This window comes from Lepisosteus platostomus, chromosome 6 (assembly GCF_059453375.1).
Source record: "Lepisosteus platostomus isolate fLepPlt1 chromosome 6, fLepPlt1.hap1, whole genome shotgun sequence".
NCBI classification, from domain to species: Eukaryota; Metazoa; Chordata; class Actinopteri; order Semionotiformes; family Lepisosteidae; genus Lepisosteus; species Lepisosteus platostomus.
The window spans coordinates 17,569,833-17,584,947 of record NC_142616.1 but is presented as its reverse complement, the minus strand read 5'-3'; the positions used below and the strand labels follow the sequence as shown (position 1 = coordinate 17,584,947).

The 15,115-nt window shown below is 42.2% G+C and overlaps 1 protein-coding gene across 6 annotated transcripts in view; it reads right to left on the bottom strand.

Moving 5' to 3' along the window:
- The window catches only part of c6h10orf71 (chromosome 6 C10orf71 homolog), a 36,464-nt gene extending 24,223 nt beyond the window's left edge, over positions 1 to 12,241 (bottom strand). The window contains exons 1-3 of one of the 6 annotated variants that reach the window (XR_015939451.1): positions 11,062 to 12,186; positions 7,628 to 7,720; positions 354 to 568 (exon numbers count right to left, since the gene is read on the bottom strand). Coding sequence is in view for 2 of the 6 variants with exons in the window: in XM_088634487.1 (XP_088490613.1) it covers positions 3,132 to 7,070 (3,939 nt within the window). In the remaining 4 variants the exon portion in view is untranslated. Of the gene's footprint in view, positions 1 to 353; positions 569 to 2,346; positions 7,193 to 7,627; positions 7,721 to 11,061 lie in introns of those variants that run through there. The other 5 variants (XM_088634487.1, XR_015939450.1, XR_015939452.1 and 2 more) reach the window with 5 other exon arrangements.
- Between the last annotated feature and the right edge of the window lie 2,874 nt (positions 12,242 to 15,115).

The window sequence follows — 15,115 nt, the reverse complement described above, 5'->3', positions numbered from 1 at the left end:
TGTCTGACACAGGGCACAAAGACAAAAAGAAAGTTGTAATGATGGCTGAACTCCTTTCGGAATTTCGAATATTAAATGATTAATGAACAGAAAAAGAAAACAATTGTGCTTTTAACTTCCACTAGAGGGCCTCCAAGCTCAGTTCTGAAAAGCTGGGGCCCCATCTGGGCTGAACATTCTTAACAGCTGTACTGCCTTTTAACAACAGATGCACTTCGATTTACTCCAACTGTGTTGCATTTACATTCTTGAACTCGTTTTAAAGGCTCATTCTACCAACTTTTTATTTTGCTCAGCAGTTTCCCCTGGTTAGCCCTGCAGTGAATGATCCGTGAAAAATACTCAACAGGTCGTTTTTTTCAATGATCGGTTGCCGTTTTATTGCTGCATTTGCTGACTGTCTCCAAGGGCGAGAAGAACCCAGCACACCTCTAGGCCTCTCCTTTTCCTCCATCGCTCCTCACTGTCTTCATGTCTGGAGGCTGCGCAGGCGAGAGAGAGCAGTGTTCACCGGCAGCCTGGGCCGCACTGGTGCTCAAGCGTCCTCAGTTCGCTGTCTGTTGCAGCTCTGTTAATACGACGAATAGAAATGTGAATTGGTAATAGTGGTCTACCTGCTTCGAAATGGTTCAGGAGTACTGGACTGACGAGGTAGGAAGATCCCTTTTTACTTTTACTTTTTATCTGTGCAATAGAAAGAAAACAATTATGTTTTGCTATTAAATACAAATTGTGCACACTTTCATCACGAGAAAACCCTTTTCTAAACCAGAATGCAAGGCTACCTTTTCAAGCCTGAGCAGGACCTTTTTTAGTCTTGGACAGACAAGAATATGAGGGAACGTGGAAGTGTGGAATACGTTACTCAGCAATACCGCTGAAGCCGATAGACTGCTTTATTTCAGGATCAATTAACTTCTAACCACCAAACAGGCTCTCGTTTGTAACAATTCTTATGTTCTTAGATGAATGGCAGAGGATGTGGATGAGAGTAAAACTATACCTTAAAGAACTCCAATAAAAATAAAATAATTACTCATTTCTATATCTATTATTAAATACTAATTTATATTACTAAATAATCTTATATTAATATTATTGATATTATAAAGAAAGCTTTGACTACATGTACTAATGTTCTAAAAAGCATGTAAAATGTACAGTATGTACAAAAACAACTTATTAAATGAACAAAGGCTCTGCTGAGTCTTGGGTGTACAGTACATTTTCCTGTAGGCAATGACTGTGTTACTCTTTTATACTTGTGATCTTGACTGTATTGTTACATAGGTGCTGATCTGCTGTCTTATTGGAGTATTACACTCCTGAATGTATTGGTGTGAAGTGGAAATTCCAGTTTATTTACAGTGATGATGGGCAGTGGAATGAGACTTTTGTTCCACTATACAGTAGATCGAAGATGCCATGCATCTTAAAATATAGAGTTTTAAAAAAATCGTATATACTATTTCTGTATCACCCTTACTGACCAAGGTTACTGATGATATTTAATTAATGAAATAGGACATTTTCCCCCAAAAAATTAATCAGGGTATTACTCTGGAAAATATAATTAAGAAAGTGCATTATTACTGCTGTGAAGTGTAAGATACCAAATTCTGATAATTGTGAGTGGAGTGTCTATCAGTCTATGTTATTAGGACCCAAATTGAAATGCTAATTATTCAGACTGTTTTTAACACGGCCATAATAAAACTGCTCATGCAGCCCCATTCAAACAAATGTGAAATGATGTTATGAAGAATATGGAGATTAGAATCAACTGGCCTTTGGGAAATTGCTTCACGTTCAAATTAACATTGGAATTGTGTATTGATCTTGTCATTCTACCATGAAGTTTGTTTAACTCTGGCCAGTTCAGGCTCTCTTTTTGTGTATAAGGAAGGGCCAGTCAAGAGGGCAGACTGAAAGACAATATTTTAATCCTCACACACGGCACTGACTGGCAGATCAGCACAGTACACGGTATCTAGTTTGTCACCATCAGAATTAAAGTATTTTTAATGTTCCTTTTAGAGGAGGGTAAAAAGAACCACCAATGTAAGCAGATAAAAGTAGAGCAAGTGTTTTTCTCACAAGTGACGACAATGACGATAGCAGACGAAGATGTACACAGATATGAACGGAAGTATCAGATTGTAGTATTTGTGGGGAGCACGAGTAGTGTCTTCAGCATGGCACTGTGCACTGTGAACTGTGCTTCAGATGCATTGGCACAGACAAACAAGGTGAAGAAGTCCTGCATTCTCGCATCAGGTTCTGCTGCTTTTCACCTCTGAACTTAATACTAGAAGTGCTTTATGTAAAAAAAAAATGCACAAGCACTTGAGCGATTCCAAAAAAAATATATTTCTCACAGTTGTAGCTCATTTGGTAAAAACACGATAATGAGGTACAATTCTTCATTATAGTTTCTACACCCAAGTGATGCATGACTCTCACAAGGCAGCAAATTATCCACTTTGCACAAATCAATGAAAATAAAACTCGCTTGCAATGACTTACTGTAAAAGTTACTACAATGTACTGATGGGAACAGCTGAATCCTCTCTGCCTGCGTTATTTTGCTTGCTTCTCCCCAATTACAAACCGTTACAGGAAGATTTGTGGTAAACAGGTACTGTATAACATAACCCTTACAGAATACCCTCTCAGGGTATGCCAAATTGCAAGAGATAAAACAAATTGCCTAGTAGGTCTTCTATCTTTCAGACAACATTTTCAAATGGAATGGTATAAATTATTTTTTAGCAAAACATTTATTTAACAAATAGCCCAGCTCTTTCTATTGTTGCAAAATCTAAAGCCATGTTAAAAAATCAAAAGTATTTTGCTAGACATCAGTCTTTACATTTATAATAATTTATAGTGTAAATTTGTTCATCTGCTCTTGCTCCGTTATGGGAAACAAAAAAATAATAAGATTTTACTTTCATTTCTTTGTTTTCATCTTTACAAATCCACCTGATATACTGTACAGCCACTTTGATATACATCTCTTATGTATATACATTTACACTATATTCTAACCATTTTAGTTAGTCCAGTATTTTGCCATCCTTTGGCTATATTTTTTTTCTGTAAAGACAGTGCAATTTTGTCTTTTGTATTTATGAAACACTCTCAACAGCAAAATCTTCCAGTTCACTCATTGATATGATGTCCAGGTTCCTTGGGCTGACACTGGTCTTGCCTTCACTGTACGCAGAATCATCTGCCACCTGGCTAAGAGATTCGCACGCAGGCTCGATGTAGGGCTGATTCTCCCGGTTGTATTTCTGTTTGAGGACTTCCTGTGCCCAAGCCTCCGAAAGCCGCAGCTTCTCGGGGTCGTCCATGAGAGCCGCGGGGGCTGACATCTGAGAGGAAGATCTCAGGGTCGGCAGCGTCGTCACGGGGAGGGGCAGGAACCCGGGGTACAGCACATAAGAAGGGGTGTTCAGCACCTCCACCGACGACGCGTGTGACAAGCCCCCCTCAGTTGACCTGATTGACAGCTGAACGTACTTCCCCGTTTCCGGGTCGAAGAAAGTTTTTGTCTTGACCTGCACCGGCATGTCGACCACGAAGTACTGCCCGGACTCGGGGTCTTGCAGGAGCTTCCTCTGGGTGAGGGGGAAAGGCTGGATGGACTGCGCTCCTTTCAGCGTCACCACGTTCGCAGGCGGCGGGACGTAACTGGGCTCGGGCTGCGCGGGGCTAGCCGAGGACACGGGGTTCACGGGAAGGGGCGACGACAGCAGACAAGCTGGAGACGAGGGCGTGCTAGAAACCGCCCGGATAGGCTTCTTGTCAGTTACGGCATTGCTATCCGTTTTGGGCTTGGTATCAACCCTTCTTCTTCTGTTTGTGAGCTTCTTAGCACGCCGAAGGGCTTTTTCCGTTTTCGGGGGGACAGCTGGTGGTTTGCCGAGCGGTTTGTTTTCACTAGCACTACAGACTGAGTCGGACCTTTCACTAACATCCTTGGAGCCTTCTGTTTCTTCAACGTTTGCAGCACTTGCAGCCTTCTCCTCCGCGCCTGTTGAGCTTGCAACACAGCTTTCTACATCCTCCGACACTGCATTCACAACTGCCTGACTTTCATCTTCTTTGGGTGCTGAGTTACTTCCAAGAGGGGACTCAGCTTTGCCTGCACCTGGGTCTTCACCCAAACACGGCACTTCATTCTCATTCTGGGGCGGCTCAGGGACCGGGACTTCATCTAAAACAGGAATTTCATTGACACCGGGAGCTTCACTTTGGACTTCAGGACTGTGTGCGACCCCCTGTTCCTCAGTCTTCTCCGGGTTGCTCACACGTTCTCGGGGAGCAGTTAGCTGCAGCTCCTCTGGAAATGTTTTGTGCAAAGGTGGCTTGACAGCCTTGATTACAGGCGATGTCCTAAAGGTGTTATCTTTAATTTTGAACATGTTGAGTTTTGTTAAAGATGGAGAGGGCGCATTTGAGATTGGCACTGGTGTGTAAGCCTTTGCGTAATCGATTAAACAGTGCACCCACCCGCCTTCCTCCAGCCCACTGGGGGATATTTCAGTTTCCTCCTTTGGAGGTGTCCTCTCCCGTCTTTGAGGAGAGCTCTCTGGCCTGGCTTTCCTTTCACTCTCTCCTTCATGGTTACTCAGAGCATAATACTGCACTTCCGACTTGTCCACTTCCTTCTTCCCCTCCTCAGCCTTGTCCTCAGTCTCCTCCTTCTTCTCTTTAGAAACACTCAGATTCCACGAAGCAAATTCCACTTTCACATCCTCATCATGAATAGTTTGAAGGTTCTGGTCTGCTAATAGTTGTGGCTCCTTGGGAGACTTTGTTTTCGGGTTGACGTTGCTGGTTTTAAGAGAAAACGTGGGATTCGGTTTAATACCATTGTCCTGCAATGAAAAATTAGGGGCTTCTGGTTTTTTATTGATCAAGCTTTGCACTGGCTTTCCTGCATTGTTTTTGTCTCTTGTCGCAGTGGACTGCAGAGGCCTTTTCACTGTTGCCACCTGCTCCTTCACTTCTTCTTCCTTAGTATTTTCTTTCCTGTATAGTTTCAGTGAAGGGTAGTCTGGTCTCTTTCTCGAGGTGATTTCATGCGACCTAGGAGAAAGCACCACCTGGGAGTCACTGAACCTACTTCTTTGGCTTTCGGCAGGCCGATCTGTGCTCACGGCGCTTTCCTGTGCTGCAGCACTGAAGCACTTATAATTAGCAGCCTCTTTTACAGTGTGAGGTGAACTCAATGTCAAGTAGTCATCTGAGATGCAAGCATCAGCATAATATTTTCGATCAGCGCTTTGCATGTTGATTGTTTGCAAGACAGGGCTGGTAACAGACGGGATATCTCTTGCCTTCAAGTGTCCAGCTGTACCCACTCCAGCAGCAGGAGCATCTGAAGTCATCGGTACGTTTCTGGAAATGACCTCTTGCTTGGAGGGCTGCTTATTTCGGTCATGGACTTCCTGGCTTTTAAAGGTTGTTGGGCTGTATTTGCTCTTCACCCTTTTCCTGTTATCTTTGAGATTAAATAGCAGGCTGGAGGCCATAGCTTTGTAGCTGTCACGGAATTTGTGCTCGGGCACAGCTTTGACCTCGGGTTCAGCTAACGTCTTGAGATCGATGACTGGTGGAGAAAGAGCGCACTGCAGGATTTCTGACGTCTCCGTTTCTTGTCTCGCATGAATCACAGGTGTCAGCAGCTTGGAAATGTTGAAAGGAGGAGAGGCAGCGTGAGCCGTCTGCTCAGCCACCAAGGTCTGTGCTCTCTGATGACCTGGAGGCACCTTGCCCGGGGGACACAGACCTTCCTCTCTGTGCCTAGATTTTTCACCCTGGGGGGACACTGTACAGGGTCTGTGCAGGGGAGGCTTGTTCGTGATCAGGTTTCTGTGTTTTCTCCAAGGGGCACAGTTAGCCCCCATCTCAGATTCACACCGTTTCTCAACGGATAAAGCTTTTTGTAGAACTGTCGACCCGGGTACTTCTGCAGGGATCATGTCGTCAGTGTGCCTCCTGTGCGTTTTCCTGTCCCCAGTTTGGGGGGTCTGTGTCCTGTGTGCAGCAGTTAACTCTTTGTAGAGAGGCGAGTCGTACCACCTGGGGATTTCATCTGAGGACAAGAGGTCTGCTACCTCTTCTGTGTCAAACGGGTATCTTTTATAATCCTTCCATGACTGGAATGGGCTGTATTCACTGTGGAGGAACGAATTCCTCAAGCTCAGTTTCTTCCCCTTGCTCGACCTGCTGCTTTTCGTTTTTGAGTGCTTCGTGGAAGGGACAGTTGCACCCCTGTCAGACGACTGCTGAGCAGCTCTTACTTCAGAAGAATGAAAATGGTTTCTGGGAGGTGGGAATTGCCCTGCTTTCTTCCAGTTGTCACCTGCAGCAGATTTTGTGCTTGAGATAAAATTCTGCTGGTAGGCATCAGAGAATTCCGATAACTCCCTCTGGATACTCAACAGGGCGGATTTGTCCCAAGATTCGCAGCTGTTCTCCCTGTAGTTGTAATTGTTGTTTGCTGTGCATGCCGTGCTCTGCTTGCTATCGGCATTCATACTGTTGTCAGTGTCGTTCTCCACAATATCAAACGCCTTGATGAGCGAGGACACCTTGGATGCATTCTTCCTCTGTGGCCAGGCTGTTCCAATAGACCCATTGCTTAAATGTAACACTGCATCGTTTTTGCAAACTTGCTCTTGCTTTGTCTTTTCCGAGACGGACTGCTGGAATGTTGCAGCAACCTCTGAGGTTTTCTCCGAGTCTGTGTACCTTTTCACCGCAAGAGCGTATCTCTCTTGCGCACTTCCTTTCAGGAGTTCTTGGCTTTGATTGTCTTCGATGAAAGTTCTGTGAAGACCGGCTGGGGGAGAAGAAAAATCTGCGTCGTTGTAAATGGCCTCATCTCCAATGCACAAACTCCTGAACGCTCGGTCGGTGAGACTGCTGACTTCTCTGTCCGTTTCGTCCATGAAACTCCCAACACTCGAAGAGTCACTGAAGCCATCTGTGTATTTGTAGTGCCCCTGCATACTTCCTCTGTGACTCATGTGGCACTTTTCCAGAAAGCTCATTTCAGATGCTTATTCACATGCGCTGGGCCAGTTGTCCCAATCAGTCTTCCAGATGTCTTACCTACACTGTCTTGCATTTAACCAGCTCACCTTCCAAAAGGCAATATGATCTCATTTCTTTCCTGCAAATGACAATGGGATTAGGAACATCCTCCAGCTTTCATTGCAAACTCCACCTCGGCAAAGGAAACGATCGCTTGCATTTAAGAAAAAATATGTTCAATTACGTTGACAGAAGAAAAGCTTACAGGGCTGATTTGTGGTTCTCTGTTACTCTCAATTTGGACATAATGCACGTTTTTGCATGGGGTAGAATGGGGTGGAGTGCTGGGGGCATGCATTGAATCTTACTATAGAAACAGTGCATCTGCATGTATTTCGTAAAAAAAAAACAATTTACAGAAGCTTGTTCACTCATCACATTAATCATAGTTAAAAAAGCACTTTAAGTGTAATGTAATGTTAGTATATAATACTGAATTATAAATCACGCTAGCCTGCTTTCACTCAGAGTGAAATTCTTACATCTGCAGAATCTTTTCAGTAGTAAATCCTACCTGTTGCAGAGCCCACTGCTGCAGCATGCCTCTTCAGCGCTCTCTTATTTAATTATTCCTCGATTCCCCGTGTTTGGTCACATTGATGCCCAGCTGCCATTAAAAGTTTAAAATAGTATATTAGATGCCCGGAATAGTAAATCATTTCTATACTACAGCTTTGACCTTCTCATATGTGTAGTGAACTCTGCAACAATGACAACATACAAAACCGGTACTGTAATACCAAACATAAGCTATTTTTAAACACCAGGGCTCTTCCATCATAGCATAGCTTGCAATTGCACTGACCCCTAAAGAAAGCATTCTGTCATCCATTCACCAAAGACTGAAGCCCCATAGAACACCCCTTCCTTTCACTGCTGCCTGTGCCTGCTCTTTAGTTTTTATTTTAATACAGATGTTTTCTATATGGTGTATCTGCACCTCAAAAGAAAGCAATGGAATGCAATCCTTTTGACATTACATCCTAACATGCAGGGTGGTAAATCTGCCAAAAAGAATACCTTATGTTACCTAATGAATGCCTAATTAATTAAAAATGAATTAAAGTAAAAAAATCATCCTTCAAAGACCGAATGAAAAAAACAAAACATTAACCTCCTGTAAGACTTTTTCATGTGGAAGCAAGAAAGGAGCAACACTCAAAATAAAGTGTGTGAGTGCTCCATCCCCAGTCCCCACAGCAATAAATATTCTGACCCACTCTCCTCTATATGGCACTTGTTGATTCTGATCTCTGGCTCAACCCCAAGAGATCAAGAAGCTTATAAGGTCTTATGTGGTGTTGATACGCAAATACAGGTTGACTCAGCACTGAGCAGAGCAAAGTGCTTCCTGTCCACACTGTATTGTGTCCTCCAAAGCCCAATGTCCAGTGAGAGGACATGGGATGGCCAGCCTCTTGTCTTGACGCCACTCCCCTGACTATTACACAGTCTCAATGCCACACTGCAGAGATAGCTGGCTGTTGTCCCTTCAGTGTACGAACCACACACCACACAGCTCCTGCTGTGGTCACCTGGATTGTTAGCCTTGTCTGAAATGTCTACAAACATGTGTCTGACTGTGTGTCCCTGCACTGGCTGGCAGCACTAGCTTTCCTCCTTCACACAGACTGCTCTGCATTACAGAAACAAGCACATACAGTACGTGCAGACAAGTAGTACAATATAGACAAACATTTTTATTCTTGAAAGCTCCACACCTCTCTCTTCCTCTCTTGGGTGCAGTAATCAATGCATTTCAAATAGTTTTAGAGGCTAGTCAAAACACACGCAGGGAGTTAGGCCTGATTTATTTCTTAACTTCCATATTAATGAAGGAGTTAAGTTACACAGTATGTTGTGGAGCCACTGATCTCATTCTACAAAACAGTACTTCAGTGGTTTTGTCACAGCAGTGTGAGAAATGGGAGGGGGTTTTATTTCCTGCCTCGAACACGTGACATGGGTGATTTCAACTGGCAGGAGGATGCTCTCCATTTTCTACTTGTACAACTGACCTAGAAAATCTAGGTAATCCACATCATAACCTGCTGGCCACCAGCGTATAAAGACAGTTTTACTGAGAACAACAAATCCCAGAGGGCCTGCAGAGATATGCACAATTTTAAATATGTCTTAATTAAAAAAATAATCTCATCTAGCTCACCTGTAACAAGACTAATAAGTCATCATGTGAAATAAATACTAAGAATTCCTTTGATCTGAATTTAAGACATAAATGACCGGGTTTATGAAATGCCTGTATTGCATTATTCTGAGTCACTTTGTTTTGTGAACTGAACAGCATTATCCTTCCATGGGTTAAAGCTCCCATTTAAAAAATATATATATTTGTTTCACTTGAACATGCTTTTGAATTGAGGTTAATTTTAAAAATAAAAAAAGTTCAAATGATGCACTTAGTCAGAAAATTGACATTCACATTGCTGGTATGTATTAATAATCACTAAAAGCCCTTGTATACAGTACATACACTTTACACGCATGGTACAGTGAAAGTGGAATGGCTACAAATAAAGCTTTAAAAGTATGTAATACAGCAATTCCAGACAATGGCTGATAAAAGGTATTTAACATCACATACTGTAACTGTTTTTCTGTTTTCCTCAACAGAGGCTATTGGTTTTTGAGGAGCTAACAATCACCCTTATACTGTATAGAGAGAAAACTTTGATTTAGTGAAATCTAAATGCAGATGCCAATAATCCACACAGTGTAAGGAATTCCTACAGTAGAATTACTATCAAAATACTAAGAACAGTTTTATCCTCCTGGAATTCCCTCACCAACCAAGAGATGCTCTAGCCCCTGTCTTTACAGTCTTCCAGTAGCCATGGCAACCACATCCTCTTTTCTCCTGTTCTCCACGGCCAACATCTCTGCTGACCAACAAACACCCTGACTGTGACACTAGCCACACCCTAGATCACTTCTTGTCAAAACTTGTGCTTTAACTATTAAACAAGAAAAACAAGAGCGCTACAAAAACATTTTATGCTAAGTATGAGAATGTGATTCATGTCTGCAGTGATGTTTACAGCAACTGGCACACTCGCTTTGTGAAGGCCCGGTCCAGCCTGAGAGCCCCTTTTGAACTGCTCACCTAAAGGTTTCACAAGTGAACAGAGACATACTGTACTACTCTTCCTTTGCGAAACCCATCTGTCTGTCTGTCTATCTGTCTGTAGGTCTCTATGTTTTCAATCTAGAATGATAACCGTTTCCTAAACATTTTGGTTTCAGACACATACAGTATGTGTTTCACATACAAGCTCTTGATTTAAAAAGTAAAATAAAATCCACAAAACAGCTGAGTATATTAAAGGGTATCTGATCTGTCTCGACTAAAATACAGCAGCCATTTATGACATTTTCCAGTGCTTATAATTTGATACCAGTAGCAGTCTAGATGATTTCTCCATGTCTGCCTTAGTGACCAGTTTATTTTTAATCTCTGAGGTGCTACCTATTTCACTCGCATACCCAACACCTTGAGTGGAGCTCCTTTTTAAATTGAAAAGGGCACACAAATTCCTCTGTCATTAAGGACTTTTCTTTGCTTGTAAACAGGGTATGTTAAATATGTACATCCCACCTTACCTCTGAAGTATCGTTTTACTTTGTGTTAAACATAAAGAAAAATGTTTTTTACTACGCAATTTATTTCACTCGTTCATAAAATTTTCACAGTTACTTTGCCCCTATTAACAGCAAATCCAAGTGATTTCTTCTTGTTCTTCATTTTTCCTAATTTTTATTAGTTTTCTTTCTCGGTACAATATGAAGAAAAAATATAAGTTAGTATTTTGCTGTATACTAGGTATTTTCTGTCTTTCTTACGCTACGAGAATACTTTATCGTCTGGTTTCCCCAAACTGTAATGCTTTGTCTCACAAAATCTGAGCCGTTTGTCAATTCACAGCTTACCTTGTGCTCCTGCCTTCCATTCTGAGGTGAGATTTTTCAGTCAAGGCTCCAGAAGAATAGTTCACTAGGAAATCCTGAGTCTGTCATTCGAGCAGGGCAAGTGCAGAACAGGCATTTTCCCCCTCTCACATTACTGAACACTGTGATCCTGTAAACTGCATTGCTTCTTCCTCACAGAAACAAAAGTCAAGAAAATCTTTAAAGACACTCAGACCTCCCAAACCAGGAGAAACGATCTAGGCAAGGAACCAGAAGAAAGTCAAACATCCTGAAATAGATGGAGGCGCAGCCGAAACCAACAGAGCTGTAACATGGGAAGGACCTTGCACACGTATTGGAATAACCATCTGGTGTCAAGTAACAGGCAGATGAAATAAACAGGCTCGTCAGCTATTTTTATATTTGGAGCTGCAAGTCCACCTTCCTTTACAGTCCAGTTTATCTTTTTGTACCTCTAGAAACCATTGTATCGAATCCAGAATTCAGCTGAGGTCTACCAGAGAGGCTTTTTTGCTATCCATCATTAATTCGGGCTTGTCAGTGCATCAGGCCAACCACGTGGGCTGTCAAGCTTTTAGGCACTGATGTCTCACAACAGAAATAGCCAATTGCATCACAGACAAATGTGTCCGATGTTCTTGGAGTGAAGCTGAGACCTGAGAATTGCCTCGATGAATGTCATCTGATAATCACAACCGATCATAACAGTTTGGTCCTGGAGGTGTTTAGCTTTCTTTCTTGTTTACATGTTTTTTTTTTGTTTCGCAACACTCTGGAAAGAGGAAGCCTTACCAGGCTCCTCTAATGTGCGCCAGGTTGTGGAAATGTGGACCTGAGGTATTTAGATAAAGGGGGAATGTTCAGATCCTACAATTTCCTGAATAAATCCAGAACGAATGCTCAGCAATCCTTCTTACCCAGTGTTATCAGTCCTCTGGCTGACTGCATTTACCCACACAGATTCACAAATCATGTTCGTGCACCTTGGTGTCAGGCTGCAAGTGGCACTCCGTAGCTCAGCCACTGATGCGAGCATAGCCATTTGGAATTCTAGCTTTGTAACTTAACCCTGCTCCCTTATTCCCGTTCACGAGCCTTTTTTAAAACTTTGAACTCCGTGTACTTTGCTCATGTGGATTTCCCGCAGTCATTTCTCTGCTTTATCTCTGCAGGTTTGTTTCGTCAGAAGGGCCTCCAGCAGGGCTCTGCCACAGTGTGGCCTCCTGTCTTGTTGTCTCACACCTGCCCTTGTTTTGGTGGTGCTGTAGTACGTGACACTATTGGGCCATCCATCCCATTTACAGCGTGAGTCAGCAAAGTCAATGTCACTCTTTGCTTTTAATTTTTATTCAACCAATTTGTATTTGTAATCAAAAGTTAAATAGGAAGGATAAGCGTGATATAATATACATTTTATTTTTTGGGTAATTCCATACATACGTGGTCGTTTAGAGCAAACACAGGCTTTGTGTCCAACGCAGTGATTCCAAACGACTATTCACTTGGGACCCATTCACTTTATGTAAATTTGTCAATTTAAGAGTGTGAATGTCAGCGTTTGGTTACTTAACTCTTTGAGGCCGTAACTCCATGCAGTTTAGGACCTGTTAAACTCTCTCAACTCTGTGGGTAATCATGAGAGATGCTTTGCCAAACATGTGCTGCAGCCCCACTTTGAGTTCTTACCTATTTTGGGGGATTTTGGACTACAATGAATTCTTCAGCATATAAAATGTTGCTCATCTGGAGAATGACCTGGCTGGTCTAAGAAGAAAAATTTCCACTTTTATTCTCCTGATGAACTTCCATCAAGTTTCATGGGCTTTATGTTATGGGTCAATGTAATTTAACGTGGTGAAGCGTCATCTGATGAGTATGGAAGCAAGTTCTTATACTATACATAAGCAGACAAATCTTTTCTGTAAATTTCAGACTTTGTGCTGATGCTACTGACATTAATTAAATTATCAATAAAGAAAATGTGTGAGTCCCTTATCGGGACTCCCACCAGTGCCCACTCCATGGCTTGACTGACTAGGATCACGAGGTGCGTCTCCACATTTCACCACTCTGTCACTTTGGAAAAAGATTATCTCTGCTGTCTCATTCCACTGTGATACATTCATTTTGATATCTTTACCTCTGCAGAATGGAGGTTGTGGGTGCTTTTACCGACAGCTGTTTTAGGGTTTCCTTGACAGCTCCGATAAAGGTTTGGAAATCTCATTCAGATGTTTTTGTTTGGCAACCCAGTCTTGGTAGTTGGTAACTATACCAGCGGTTACTTTCTTCTTCAGTAAATTTCAAATTGTTCAAGTTTCTGTGCAATTATTCTGACTGGGGTTTTCTGACAGTTTCAAATTTGCCCACTTTTCTTTAGCAGAATGTTCCTTGGTTTATACTTTGACTTTTGATTAGGGACTCCAGGCACTGACATCAAAGTGAGGTTTCTAAGAAGTTCCAATCTTCTATTAGTGTCTAATGATTGAACAGCAAACACTTGGCCAAGACACTTTTCTGCAGATTGTCCCAATACTTCTGTGCCTGTTAAATATGATCGATTTGTTTCATTCACCCAGGATGTTAGATCTAGACTTTCTTTACTAGATTTCACAGCAAAAGTAACACTTTTTACTGTCCCAATACTGTTGGAGGTCTCTGTAGCTGTCATTTGTAACCTTTCTTATTTATATGTACACAGGTCAAGGTTTGATTAGTAAATTCCTATTGCTTTTCATCTATTGAATTATTTAACAAATATTGTGTCTTAATTTTTGCTGGCTAAGGTTTGAAATATAAATAATAAGTGGTGCCATTAACATGCCACTACAATTCAAAATTTCTTGTCGCTATGTGCAGTATGTTTAATTGTTGTCTATGATTGCTAAACAGCCAACATATTTAAAATGCTTATAAAATGCAAGATTGTTTGGCCTGTTTGGGGTAATTTCACAAGAAACAGTCAATATTAAAATATTTTAATAATAGTATAGTAAATTTGTAAAAAAAATAAATGTTTTTTCCACCCTGCTCTGTACATGGTACAGTAATAAATGGGAACCAGTTCTGTTCCTTGCAGCTGTGTGTTCGGCCAGTATCCTACACTTCCTTGAGGCGAGACAAATCCCAGTTTAGTCTCTGGCGACTCAGGGCTCATTGTGCTGTGTCGGCACTTGGGACCTTTTTAAAAGTAGAAAGGAATTCGAGGGCATTTTTATTTTACTATCTGCAGACACTTACCTCTTAGCAAAGAAGGTCATAAGGCATACAGGGGATCTTTATGGCTGCCCAGCCACAGAGGTCCAGAATGACTTTCACGTCAAGTAATCTTCCCACAGCCTTAAATTGCAGGCAGGCAATGCTATAATAGGAGATGGGAGCAGTGAATACTTTCCCAAGAGCCTTGGCTGCTGAGGAGCCCAGGCTGTGGACATGATGGACACCCACACATGGGCTCGAACAGCAGTGTGGTCGGCCATCACTCATGGACACAGAGAGGTGCTGGGAGCAGGTTGCTGCTCACCAGTAAAGCAGGCATTTTTTCTGACGGCCTGGGCTTTCACAGGCTGATGGTCACATTCCCCTCATTCCTAGCTCTCCTGTCGCAAGCCAGGGCTCCACTTAGCCCACTTATCTGCTGCAGTGTCCAGCTTATAGAGCCGCAGGGAGCTGGGACTTCATCTGGCAGCATTACAGGTTCTGTCTGATGCAACCTGCAAGGTTGATTTAAGGACAAGAACGTCAGTCAATCAAAACAAGCTTTTGACTTTTGGAGGAAGAGCTTGCGGATTTTTACTTCTTTACCTTTACACAAACAACATGCTGTGCTGGCAAGGGGGTGCCATGATTTATTTCTAAGCAATTGGCTATTGGGATATTTTGATTTTGCTTCGAACTGCATTCAGTCCCTTTCAAGGCACTAGCTATACTAAACTGTACATGGAGAACAGGATTTCATTTTACATTGGTATTTCTTGCAACATGCAAATATGCCATGATTAGATGTCCTTATTTCTCAGGAATCCAATATTTCTCTCATCCTGAAGTTATTCCA